The following is a 14283-nucleotide window of genomic DNA, read 5'->3' on the forward strand; positions in this document are numbered from 1 at the left end:
TATGTTCGTTGGCACAGCTTGATTCAAATCCGTACCTGTGCTATTCCTCAAGCTATACCAAGATATTGCACAGAAGAGCAGTGGGGTTGCACAGACCGGGAAGCCACAACACTAACAGTATCACGGTGCGTGGGCCAGCGCTGGGGATCCACGCGCCAGCCCTGTGTAGCTTGTCAGTGTGGCTGTAGCCTCTGATGGAGAAAGGCCCTGCAGGAACGTAGTACCTTAATGCTTCATATCTTTAATGTAACCATCTGGCAACAGCTTTGTTATAGAGGAGGCCAAGTCCAGAATTTCTAGGAGGTTATAAGGCTGGGAACCCGAGACCAATGTGGAGGCTTTGGTTTAGTAAACAGCTCTGTATAACAAAATTCCTTGCTGAGCTAAAAGTAGCACACCTATATGCATTGTAATTCAGTACAAAAATGGAAATTTTCAGCAGGAAGTTTGCCCTTGACTGTGGCATGTCAAATATGTATCACGTTATTAACTAATACCCATTTAACTTGTTGAGATTTGTACAAAATACCTTTTAAAAAAAATAATTACTGGAGCAAGCATTCCACAATAACCTCATTTGCCCACGGGTTCAGAAAGCAGAAACTCATTATAGGGAGAAGTGGAAAAAATAGATCTTCGTGTCTGTGTGGGATACGGGCTCCCCTTGCTGGGAAACACGGGTAATGCAGAGAAGCAAGCAGCACTGATATATCTTCCTGTATTAGAACATTTTTCTTTAAATTCAGTATAAAGTGGAAACTTTTATAACTAGTGCTGTTTAGCATTTTTTTAAATAGATTTAACTTACTTTATTTTATTTAGAGCCTTTTAGTTGTAGTAGTTTCCCACTGCCTGAGATTAGCCTGCCTTTGGCCCTGTGGTGTCTCATTTATGGATGATAGAATTGAATAAGAAACGTTGGTAGTTACTTTTCATTAAAAGATATTTGTAGTCTGGAATCTAAAGGAAATAGACTTTGGGACACTGATACAGTGAAGGCCTAAACAAAGATACCTGTGGCCAAGCTGAAAGAAGTCCATGTTAATACTCTGATATATAATTATAAAATTGAACGTAAATATCAATTAATGCTTTTTGTAGAGAATCTTTTTGAAATGTTTATTGCTTCTCATAGAACCACAGTGGCATTTAATGCTATTTAAATATGGTTTTAAAAAAACAGTATGGTTTTCTCTAGGATTTCATCTGAGAGACAGCAAAGCTGAATAATTAGAGTTGTAGAATTAACTGGCTCTAAAATGAAAAACTTCAATTGCAACTACATTTTAATAAATGAGATTTTTATTTCACCTCTTTAAAATTTAGGAGCAGTCTCCAGTAAATTGTTAAGAGTTGTTAATGCATATGTTTTAATTCAGTGCATTTCCAGAGTTTAATATAAGTCCTAGGTAAGAGTTTCAGCACTTTGAAAACTTGGGAGTTAAGGGTGGTTTGTTGTTGTAGCCAACGACAACACAGTTGATTTACTATATTATATGAGGAGGGCCATGTAGATGATCAGGGAGCTGGAGCACCTCTCTTGTGAAGACAGGCTGAGAGAGTTGGGGTTGTGTCCAGCCTGGAGAAGAGAAGACTCTAGGGAGACTTTGGAGTGTCCTTTCAGTAACTGAAGGGGTCTATAGGAAAGCTGGAGAGGGCCTGTTTATCAGGGTGTCTAGTAACAGCACAAGAGGGAATGGCTTCAAGGTGAAAGAGGGTAGGTTTAGATTAGATATGAGGAAGAAATTCTTCCCTGTGAGAGTGGTGAGACACTGGAACATGTTGCCCAGAAAAGCTGTGGCTGCCCCCTCCCTGGCAGTGTTCAAGACCAGGTTGAATGGAGCTTTGGGCAGCCTGGTCTAGTGGAGGGTGTCCCTGCCCATGGCAGGGGACTTGGAACCAGATGATCTTTGAGGAGGTCCCTTCCAACCCAAACCAGTCTGTCGTTCTATGATTTATTGAATAGCATTTTAGATATTTTTGGTTGTTTAATTTTCACCATATATAAAAATATAAATGCTTTAATCAGAAATTTAACAGTGTGTTAATTAGTTTTAAATTATTTAAGTCAGTAGATGATGGTTTTAAAATGGCACAGTTATGTGAGATGTGTGGATTATAATACTTGGTAACAGTAGTATTTACAGCCCTTAACAGTTGTAATCCAAAATTAGATTTTTCTGTCCTGAGGACTGAGTTTTCTAACAGTTTTTGCTGGAGGCAGTGCCGAAGGATTTTGCTTAATTTAGAAATTGATAAATCCAAGTGTTCATTTTCACATTAAAACCTGTCTTTTTAAAATCACAGTGTTCTTGAGACCACAAAGAAATTTGGAATCAATAGACCCACAATTCACAATTCGAAGGAAAATGGAGCAGATGAGAGAAGAGAGAGAGCTTGTGGAGCAGCTACGTGAGGTACGTGTTGGCAGAATTAATTTGTGCTAATGGAATGTGTTTCTTAATTTTTCTTCGGGGAACTTGCCTCAGTAGGAGGATATTGGAAAGGTTAAATGAGGCAGTATTAGTTCTACAAATCACATTGATGAGGCTATTCCTGAAGTGCTTTATCACAGTGAGATGTCTGTACTTCAGGAAAGGTTTTGTAAAAATGGGAAACAATAATGGGAGTTACCTGCATGACACAGAGTTAAACAGCATGCCTTACACTGGTGGAATTAAGAATGTAATTAATTTCACCAGAAAGGATGAAAGTGAACACCGAAGAGGTAAAGGTCTAGAAAGTATTTCCTAACAGCTGGGGAAGGCTTCAGTCTAGCAGTAAAAGGTGCTATGAAATCTGTTGGTTAAAGCTGAAGATAGAAATGAGGGTTTTTTTTAAAGCAGATAAATAATGTTTGAAACAACTTTCTTAGAAATGAAATGAATATTTTATCACTTGTAAGATTAGATGGTGATGGTAGATATAGAAGATGATTTTCTGATATATTGTTTTGGATATAGAAGCTGGAGCCTTATGGAAAAAATTCTGCCTGTGGTTGCATGGGGTCAGTGTTACTCAGCTAAGATGTAGGTGGTGCTGCTTCTGTGACACCTATTGTGTCAAAAAAGTAAATAAAATTACAGCCTTTGCTGCAAGGAACGTTGAGACCCTGAACCTGTCAAGGTTTCTAGTTAAGTCATGTTACCCACAGGAGAGATGGTATCATTGTACTCCTTAAGCACAGTGCAAATCCTGAAAGTGTGGTAGGTGACTTGGGTGTGCTGGTGGGCAAGAAGATCAGCATGAGCCAACAATGCACACTCACAACCCAGAAGGCAGATCATGTCCTGGGCTGCATCCAAAGGACCGTGGCCAGCAGGTCAAGGGAGGTGATTCTGCCCCTCTACTCCGCTTTCATGAGACCCCACCTGGAGTGCTCTGTACAGTTCTGGAGTCCTCAACGGATTATTAGAGGGCTGGAGCACATGTCCTGTGAAGACAGGCTGAGAGAGTTGGGGTTGTTCAGCCTGGAGAAGAGAAAGCTCCAGGGACATCTTATAGTGGCCTTCCAGTACCTGAAGGCGCCTACAGGAAAGCTGGGGAGGGACTTTTTAGAAGGGCATGTAGTGATAGTAAGAGGGGGAATGTAGCTTTAATTTGGATATTCAGAAGAAATTCTCCCTATGAGGGTGGTGAGGCACTGGCAGAGGTTGCCCAGGGAAGTGGTGGCTGCCCCCTCCCTGTCAGTGTTCAAGGCCAGGTTGGACGCGACCTTGTCTAGAGAGAGGTGTCCCTGCCTGTGGCAGGGGGTTGGAACTTAATGATCTTTGAGGTCCCTCCCAGCCCTAACCATTCCATGATTCTATGATTTTAAATAACATGTGTTGTATTATTTAATTGTAAAACAATAGTATTCACTTTTTTCATCTTACCAAATAGTGTTTAAAAGATGGGTTGGTTAATGTAGAACTATGAGGACTTTTAGATCTTCGTTCTCTTACCTCAGGCCCTCACATGCTTTACATCTGAATTCATCTTACTTTGTCTTGTTAAGGCCCTTGTCTGCTTTAAGTATGGATTAGTCTTGCTGAATTTTTGAACTGAATAGACCTTGTTGAAGATTCAGGGTGATTGATTGAATGTAGAATATTATCAGTTCTAAACTTGCATGGTGCAAAAAAGCCAAGATGCAGGAATTGGGTGAAGCAGGCTTTCTGGTAGTGAAGGAAACAAAAAAAACCCCAAATGAAGTAGCAGCAATAAATGGCAGGAGGATTTAGGACATTCAGGTCAGCAGCATCCTTGCAACTTTTTGTGTTTCTTTTAAGAGTTAACACAAATTGTTCCTAAAAATAATGTCCTCAGGCTTCTTGCCTTGTGCATTAGTTGAGCTGATCCTCACAGTGAAAAGCAGAACAAGGTTATTCACTGTACCAGGCATGATCATGGAGATTTAATAAGGATTTCTACACTGGATTAGTGTTAGGTATTACCAGTAGTACTTGTTTAATGTGTTACTGACCTTGAGCTTCCTGCGTTATCCTTCCTTGCCCTTACCCTGAAGCATTGTGTTCCAGAATCGAAGTTCTGTTGTCCTTTGTGAGATGTTTGATTGCAAGTCAAGGAGTGGTGGGAGAAGCTAGAAAACTGGCCCTGTTTGGAAGCATATAATGAGATCTGTCAAATGAACAGAAGTGCAGTCTGATATGTTGGGTCCTATAGTGAGAGATGCAACCTCCAGACCATTTCATTATGTCCTGTTCAAGAAAACAGACCAGAAAGTAGAAGTCATTAAGTTCATACTTAGTGGATAAACGTACATTTTAGTGTATTTTGCTTTTGAATTGTTCTATGTTGTGCTGGAATTTAGTGAGACTCCACAGAAACTGAGGCCTTAACCAAATTGAGCACCAAACAAGAAGGAACAACTGTTACAGTAGTCAGGTTCCTTATTTAGAAATCTAAATGCAGTTACCTTTAGCTCAGCTGTTTCACCTGAACTGTACTGTGAGAATATTGGTGTTTCTTCCATACATTCTCCCCTTTTCTTTAGAATGGTTTGTTTTTACAGAAATGGTTCATAAAACTTCCATCGGAGACGTGTATTTCCTCCACTTGAGCCATGTGATTTTGGCTACATCCACAGTCACTTCAGTTGTCATTTCAAGAGCAATTCAGCACTTACTCTTAGCAGGAAGCACTGGTTGATTTTTGTCACTGAAAGGGTAAACTTTCAGTGGTTTACACATAAGTGGAACAAATTGTCAGCTGCTTCAGCATGATTTTGAAAACCAGCAGTTCTTCAATGCTGATAATACTGAAAAATAATCGACCCCACGTCCTGAAGTCTTCCCTTTCAATTAAATTTAGTCTCAAACTGTGAACTGGCATTAAAATAGTGTTGTAGGTGTGCTGTGCTCTTCACCAAAAAAAAGAGCATCCTGATCTATACCGAGTTGTCTCCCAACAGGCAAATCAGTTTTTTAAGAGAAGGCATTTTTAGTTCATTCTTACATAAAGCTGTTTATAACAGATTTGGGAAAAAGTCTCAAAAGGTATTCTTAGTGTGTAACTTTGTGTATGTGTCCCTTATACCAAAACTGTTTTCAAATGTATGAATTAATCCAAGGTGAAAACAAAACACGTCACTCCACGTGATGCACTCTCTCATGTAGCGCTTGGGAGACCATGTGAGCACTTGAGTAGTGTGTCTAGTAAAAGAGGAACTGGGAAAATGTCATGAAATTCCAGAGTGAGCTCATTGGAGGCTACTTGATGATGAGAGCGCTCAAGCACAGGATGTATGAGGAAGAAACTTGAGATATATTTCTTTCACTTGGAGAAAAGAGTGCTGAGAGTATCATATGACGCTCCTCAGCTGCCTGAAGAGCAGTAATAGAGAAGATAAAGCCAGACTTTTCAAAGATGCACAGTGAAAAAATGAGGGGCAGTGGCACAAATAGCAGAGAAAGAAATTCCAAGTAGTTGTAAGGAGAAAGTTCTTCGCAATAGGAGGTGGTGAAACACTTAACAACGGTGTCTGGAGATGGAGAATGTCCTTCTTCAAGGATATCCAGAACTTAACTAAACAAGGTGCTGATCTGATTTGTTAGAGCAGGTGACCTTCAGAAATGCCTTCCAACCTAGACTCCTTGGATTCTGAAGAGAATAATCTATTTTCATCTAAACCACCTCTCCTGGTTTCGGTTAGGATAGAGCTAATTTCTTTCTAGCAGCAGGTTTGGGCGTTAGGATGGGAGCAGTGCTGATAACACGTGTGTGTTTCTAGTTGTTGCCAAGTGATCGAGGACTTTTCAGTTGTTCATATTTCCCCGCTAACAAGAAGGGAGGGGACACAGCCAGGACAGGTGACCCAAACTGGCCAAAGGGGGTATTCCATGCCAATTATATCATACTCATCATAAAAGGGGGGCTGGGGGGCGGGGAGGAGCAGGCAGCTCCAGGACACGCCGTTTTGGGGATGGTCCAGTTTCGGGACAGCTCTGAGCTGTACAGCCTGAGTTTGTGTGGTTCAGTGAGAAACTGCATCATGTATGACCAGTTTCATATATTTTGCTCTAAAGTCCTGTTGTTATATCTTATCTCTCTGCTATCCCAGTAAACTATCCTTATCCCAACCCACGAGGTTTTGGTTCCTTGGGTATTCTCCATTCCTGTCCCCCTCCCACCCCACCAGAACAACTGGCTTCGTTGGTGTCTGGCTCTCAGCTGAGGCAAAACCATGACACTACCTAGCATAGATTGAGGTAATGTATTAATAACATCAAGGAGGTTCAACTAGAAATATCTATTTCAAGGTAGTGGAAACTCAGAGTTAATTAAGAGTTATCTCTAGGTGCAGTGTTGGAATGTTTTCAAGATTGGAACACAGTTTAGGAAAGTCATCATATGTATCAATTTTATTTTATTTTTTTGGGTCTCAAATATTTTAAAAGTAAATTATTTTGCAGTATCAAATTATTTTCAATAAGAATTCAGTTTTACTTAAAAAAAATTCTTTTAAATTTGGATTTTTTGCCCTACCTGTCTTTTTGATCGCTGTAATGCTTCATAAGTAATTTTTAGGCTGCTAGGGAAAGACTGTGCTTTACTCTGCTTATACAGTGATTAACACAATGTACTTCTGATTTAATGTGCTGTTGGTAAAGAAAATGTGAAATCTATAAGAAGACGACTTGAGGGAATGGTGAGAGGAAGAAGCCACATGTAGTACAATTATGTGGCTAATTGCATGCATATATGTTTTATATGTATATATAAACCTAAATGCCTATTACAACACCATTTGAAGTATCAAGCTCTTTAAAAGAAGTTTATATAATTCAGAAGCCAGCATAAAGTAGAGGGGGTTATATAAAGGTAGCGTGTTTCTTGGGGTACCAAAACTCCAAAAGTGGCTGTGTGTCTACAATGTGGAAGAAGATAATATATATTCCCTTTTTTTCCCCGTTCATCTATTTCTGTATTAAAGTGTGTATGTGTTTTTCATTTGTAGAACATTGAAACAAGACTAAAGATTTGTTTGCCTGAAGACTTGGGTTCTGCTCTCATGGATGGTGTAGTTCTCTGCCATTTAGTAAATCATGTTCGTCCTCGGTCCGTAGGAAGTATTCATGTACCTTCACCAGCAGTAGTAAGTTGAATATTTCTGGTTATACTGGTGGGAGGGGGGAATGTTTAATAAATTCCTGGTTCATTGCCAAATGATACTTGGTTACATAAAACAGGTTGCTGTTCAATGAATGTGCCTTGCTGTTAAGGGCCATGTTCACACTATTGCAAATTTAAATGTTCATACATTTAGAGAGAGAGAGAGAGTGTGTGTACACACACCACACACACCCTCTCCCCAATAAGTGACTAAAATTATCCTGCCTCTCAGATGTAGCAACACTTTTTTTCATAAAGGCCTTTTTTGTTCAGTACAAATGATTATAAGATTTATTATGATTATAAGATTTTATTACAGGAGACCCTTTTTAAAATAAAAGTAGTCCCATGCTTGTTGACAGAAGAAATCTGAGGTTTTCTTTAGCAATGTCTGGCTTAGCAGATGTCATGTAACTAAAAGCACTTACAGCACTTATTAGCATATTCTTTGTATTGGGCTAAATGTGGAAATTACTCTGTTTATCAGCAGACAGATGGAGTAGAAGGGTGCATGGTCGTGGGCTAATATTGGCTTGCCAAACTTAAGGACTAGGAAGATTTCTGGACATAAAAAAACTATGTAATCTGTGTGTATACATTTCTTGAAAATTTCTTTTCTTAGTATTTTCTCTGTGTATTGATGTTTTATTTTTTAATCAGATCTTCATTCCAGATTTCTGATATATTCTGATTCTGAAGAGGTTTTCTATGTTTTTAGACCATCTGCCTTTTGGGGTTTTTTAAATATATATATATGGGTAAATATTTGCCATGTGCAACTTGATAGTCGCTCCTGAGAATAGTATGTGGATTTCAGAGCCAATCTAGAAGAATTTCAAAGAAGGAAGATGTTAAAAGAAAGGCATTTTCTGAGATGAGCTAGTGGAGGTTCTTTTACTGATGCTTGGTTTGAAATTATTTCAGTCTTTGGTAAAAATATGATATTGCCAAAATATGCAAACTTGAATTTCTGGGCCGACAAGTTGCGTTTTTGTTGCTAGGGTGTTATTTTAAGATAAAAATCTTGTGGTGTTTCCTATAACAAAAGCAAATATTACTTAATTTCAGTTTTGTTTTTTGGTTTCAACTTTATATTGATGAACGTTCTGTTGCTTGAAACACCTTTCAAATTACTTTAGCCTAGAAAATCAGTTCTTTAAAGTCTCTGTTAATGTAGTGAACTTTTGGCTTCAGGAATCACCATTATTTCATATCTTCCTTTGAAAAAGTAAAATAGTCAACTGTTGGGGTTGGGTATTTTTTTGTAGCATGATATTTCTGTTACTATTTGTTGAAAGTACCAAGACAAAATATGAAAGTACTTCAAATTCTACAGTAATAGGAAAATTCTCCTTCAGAGACTTGAAATTGTGTATAGTTACTGTATATTTTTAAGTATAAAAAATAATTAGACAGTAAGAGCCTGTTAATTATAGTTATATTCCCTGTGATGTATGTTGAAATCCTTCATCGGTTTACTTGCTGTCCAGAAAATCAATGTTGTCTGTCATTAATTATCCTAAGAAGCAGGTTTTAGAACCTCACAAGCTGGGTGTTAACAAGTAGAGATTTAGATACATCAGTGACTTTAATAGCTAAGTAAAAGCACATGGCATCCACAGCTTATGTACTTGGATCATATTGGTAGGCATGTAGCTTTTGGAGTGGTAGGGAAAAGAAATTGAGCAGAATTTTATACGTTGTTTTCAGGAGAAATACGTACAGGGTGCTTCGATCGGTGCAGGAATAATGCAACAGATTAATTTATTGACTGAATGACTGGTATCGACTTCTTGTCTTTGCAGCCTAAACTTAGCATGGCCAAATGCAGGAGGAACGTGGAAAACTTTCTGGATGCCTGTAGAAAACTGGGGATACCAGAGGTAATTTAATTGATTGTCATTTCTAGATGACCCAAAATGCAAAACACCTGAATTATTTTAAAGCTGAAGGATAACTTTATGGTTGAAACCCTGTAGTTTGTAAAGACATATAATTAAAAAAATTGATTTCAATAATGTGATTGAATACTACTTCAGTGCAGTTAAGTGGCTTATGTCGTAGCACTTAAGAATTGCAACTTTTGTCTTAAATTAATAATTCAGTATTAGACTTAATAGCTCCTTATCTTTGCCGTGGTAAATAAACAAGGATTACAGTAATTAGGTAATGTGTAGTATGTTATTAGACAAAAGTTTGCTAAGCTAGTGCTTTTAGAATATGGACTTCATTCTTTTTAATTATTAGTTTTCCTTTTTTATTGTTTTGTTACAATATTAAGCACTGTATAAGCTTGCATTGTAAAAGTGACTAACAACCACACTTGTGTCTCGTACTGCAACACTTTGCAGTGATGGGAAGAAAACTATTGTGTGTTAGGTATTGAACATCCATGAGTAAATGTTCTAGAATGTAGATAACAAGTGTTTTAGAAGTTGGAAACTGGGAAATTGCAATACTTGGTGTTTTCTGGTTTTCATTTAAGAATGGCAGCATTCATCATGTAATTTATTCTCATATCTATAAGGAAATATATCTTTGTAACTGAGGTAATGAGTTCTGGGGTTTCATTGGGAATATTTCAGACTCCTTTATGGTCTAGAAGTATCTATTAAGAGAAAGTTAATTGCAAATGCATGACCCTCAAAAGAAGGTAGATGTGTTATACAAGGTCTCTCAATGTGAAGACGTGAAAATTGCATGATGTATTTTCTCTGCACTGTTGCCTATACAGGATGACACAATCAAGACTGAGTTGTTCTATGTATGTGTTTCAAAGTGCTGAAACAAGGATATTTTATGTGTATCTTCCCCACCGCCTACTTGGGGAGCAGATGGTGAAGCAAAGATTTCACACTGGGAAACAATTCCAGTTTGAATTCTTTATATTTTATCTATATTTTAGCACTTGATTTGGAGGACAGCGAAAGTAACATCTCAGTAGGAATTTTGAGTGGGGGAGATTTTTATCTTATAACTCCAATGAGAATGGTTCATCATAAATGTAATACGAGAGTTCAGTGTTATGGGCCTCTTTAAGTTGTGATGGTTGATTTAGTTCTTGTAATCATGTATTCTGTTAGAATGGTTTCATATTAAAAATGAAATTACACTTCAGAGAGGATCAAAATCTCAGGGCTGTGGGCTTATAGACATGGAGTGCTTCTTAAGCTGCCCCAAAATTCATTGCCTTGTGATGCATTGTAAACTATTCAGTGAATTTGCATACAAGTCAGGGTTTTGATGGATATAGCCTGTTGGGAAGGAAAAGGCCAAGAGCTGTTTTCTTTGTTGTCAAGAGATTTTTTGGAAATGGAAATAAACTAGAAAAATTTGCAAAGATCCTTGCAGTGCCATATTACAGATGGGTAAAGTAACCCTTCACTCTGAGGCTTTTTGAATTTGGGATTTCTGTAAATAAGTTTTCTGGAAAAATACCTTTTGTTTTCCATAACTAGACATTGTCATATATTTATTACCCCCCCCCCTCTTTAATGCTTCTATTGAAATTAGTGTATAGACATTTTTATATATTTATTACCCCTCCTCTTTAATGTTTCCATTGAAATTCAAGGGGTTTTTGGTGTTTTATTAAAGTATATTTGTTGCAGAGTTGCATAGAGCGTTAAGCACAAAGCCAGATCTTACCAACATGATTTATAAACTAGACATCCTTATGAACCTAAGTAAGCATTAACTTCTCTTGAAGGAAAACCCTCATTCAGTTAAACAGTAAATGCATGCTTTGCAATTTTAAATTTGATAGATTTTAAGTACTCTGAGGATGTTATTTTTTATTAGCTGTCTGCAATTTTCAGGTGTGTAAGCTAGATATTGTGAAGATCCATTGTGTTGCAGAACTAGGTGGTAGGCAGTAGAACTTTTGCAACGTGTTGGAGGGACATGTGTTATGAATACAGAGTTGCATGACAGCAAGTATTCAAGAAGAGTTTTTAAAGAACTATGGATGGTGTGTTTAATGCTGCCTTGAGTGGATGAGTTGTACGTTGCCCAACTACCTCTGGACAAACCAGTAAAAGGAATTCAGTGAATTACTTCTTTTTTTTTTAAAACAAGGATATTAAGGGGAAATGATAGGTTCCACTTATGGCTCCTAGGCTCTTCTGTAATGCTTACATCCATGTTTACTTCCTGAGAATGAATTTGAAGTTCTGCTCAATGGGTTTTTTTGAGGACTAAAAGCTGTCAGAGTTCCTATTGGTTTGTTTCCGATTATTTATGGAATGGAACGCAATGGAGTACATGCTATTTCCTCAACCCCACAGGTTTAGAACAATACCCTGTCAAAACTTGTAAAATGAAAGCAAGAAATTAACTAAATTACTGTGTTGTGTGGATGTGCTGTGTCTTTTACTATGATTCTGTGGCTTTTAGCGTTCAATTCTTGGGTTAAAATTGGTTTCCTTGGCACAATCCTGGGAAACTTCATCCAAGTGCAGAAAAATGCAGTTGGTATCCCTATTCAGATGTGTCCTAGTAAGCATCAGGATTTGTTGTGACCAAAGAACTGCAAATACAAAATTCAAGTAATACTAGCATCTCTTTATAATGACCTGGTATATAGATGATTCTGGAATTGCGTGCCAGTCGGCTCAGAAAGCCATTACCTGCCAGGTGAGAGTTTCAGTATGATGGGTGTCACGTTAAAGTCACTTCCTGTTAACGGCCGTATGATGGTCCTGATCATATGCAGAAAGGGGATGTGTTGGATCATAAACCAAACGGATGTTTTAACTGTATTGTTTGATCCCATAAAGAAGAAATTAAATAGCCTTGCTCTTGCTGCACTGGGAGACTTTCTAAAGTGTGATGATTGCTGGACAAGCAACTTGTGTCCAGTTTTGCCACTAACTTTTCCTGTAGATTTTTTTTTTTAATTCTAGGATATCGGAGATCTCTGTAAATGACAATTTTTTGAGACAGTTTTTTTTGTCTGATCTGGGAAAGGGATGGTGGCAGGTAAGCATTTGAAAGCCTGACGATTCAGAACACACCTTCGCAGTGCCCATCAGGAGGTATATGGCAGAAAAGGTACAAGCTTTGTCACTTAGAACAAAACGTGTCAAACTGCCTTATCTCCTCTGTAATAGCTATAGAGTGACAAATGCTCCTACTTTTTGGCTGATCCAGGTTGAATAAGTGAGTGGCAGTAGATGTGGGATAAGTAGGGTGTCTGCCGTACTGTGTTTTTCAGAATGGCATGCAGTACTTCGATGGTGCCATTCACTGGAGTGGATTGTTAAAGTCATATGAAGCCACTGTAATGCCACCTATATGGTGGTTCATCCTTTCATGCTTTCTGGGTTTAAAAAATAAAGCTATTTTAAAAAACTTATTTCTCTTTATGCTTTAGCGTGGTCTCCAAAGTGTGGAGTGTACCAGTTCTAATGCAGTTTTACTTTTCTTAGTGCCATCTCATCCCAGAGGCATTTAGAATGATCGGGAAAGTCTGATTTATTATCATATGTATATGTATGTGAAGTTATGGAAGTATTTTTGTTTCTACTGATACTTCATAAAACTGCTAACTATGTAAACAAAATGAAAAATAGTCATAGACATTTCTTCAACTTCTCAACTACCACATTAGAATCAGTGTTCAGGATTATTCTAAAACTCAGTTTGATTTTTGGTAATGTAGGAGTTGATAATTAGGTAAAACAACCAGGGGGAGAAAAAATAAAGGGAAGCTCTTGTGCGCTAAACCTGGCAGAACAAAGTAAAAGAAACAGCTGAGCAGAGCGTCAAGTGCCTTGTCTTCTCACCAGCTATTAGTTGCTCAGCTGGTAATCATGTTTAATCCTAGGTATATTTTCATTGCCACTTACACTTAATTTCCTGATCAGTTCACGTAATCAGTTACTTCTCCATAGTTTCATCATGAGACACCCATGGAGTTGCAGTAAGTTTTATCAGGTACGAACTCCTCCCTCTGCCCTTCATTCGGTTCTCGGTAACATTCACTCTGCGGCCTGCGGGACGGAGTTAAGTGTTTCACTGCTGTCAGTTCAAGTCCTGAAAGCATGAATTCTGAGGGTCCTTTTGCTGACAGTCAGGGCATATTACAGGCTTCATTCTGTAATGCACTTCTGCAAACTTACTCTTGATGACTTCTTACCAGCGTCAGAATTGGAAGGAGGTTGGTTGTGAAATGCTGCCTGTCTTCCCCGTCACTGCAGGAGCATGTAGAACGAGGGTGGTTTGTGCACACAAACAGCCGGCTGTGCTTCTGTCATTGCACTTCTGTCTTACTGTGTTTTTTCTGCCTGCATGATTTGGCAGCTGTGTGATTTAATTGTGTAGCTTCATAGAGATAAGTCAGTCCCTAAATGTAATGATTAAGTAAGTGGGTATAATTTCAGTCTCCTAAGTGAGAACAGCAATGCCTGTGATGGATAGATGGGTGGGTGTTTTCTTTGAGACTCTGTGTGTGGGTCATATACTTTTTCACTAATTCATGATGTCACATTTTAGTTTGGTATCTTCATTTCACAGCTTTTGTAGAATTCTGGTAACTTAAGCAGAAATATGTTTACCATTACTGAAAAGCTATGTGTATATATATATTATTTTAATCTAGAGTTACATTATAGAAGTTTAAACACATACAATATAAACATTTGTGTGAATGTAAAGCCGTATTATCCA

At 38.1% G+C, this 14283-nt stretch overlaps 1 protein-coding gene across 1 annotated transcript in view; it reads left to right on the forward strand.

Annotated features, from left to right (window-relative positions):
* Positions 1-14283, forward strand: part of LRCH1 (leucine rich repeats and calponin homology domain containing 1) — a gene marked incomplete at both ends in the record, with an annotated part of 112697 nt that overhangs the window by 96241 nt on the left and 2173 nt on the right. Inside the window, 3 exons of the mRNA XM_084269530.1 lie at positions 2308-2417; positions 7460-7597; positions 9420-9497. Coding sequence (XP_084125656.1) covers positions 2308-2417; positions 7460-7597; positions 9420-9497 — 326 coding nt within the window. The remainder of the gene's footprint in view (positions 1-2307; positions 2418-7459; positions 7598-9419; positions 9498-14283) is intronic.

This window comes from Gallinula chloropus (genome assembly GCF_964237585.1).
Source record: "Gallinula chloropus genome assembly, chromosome: 1".
Taxonomy (NCBI): Eukaryota; Metazoa; Chordata; class Aves; order Gruiformes; family Rallidae; genus Gallinula; species Gallinula chloropus.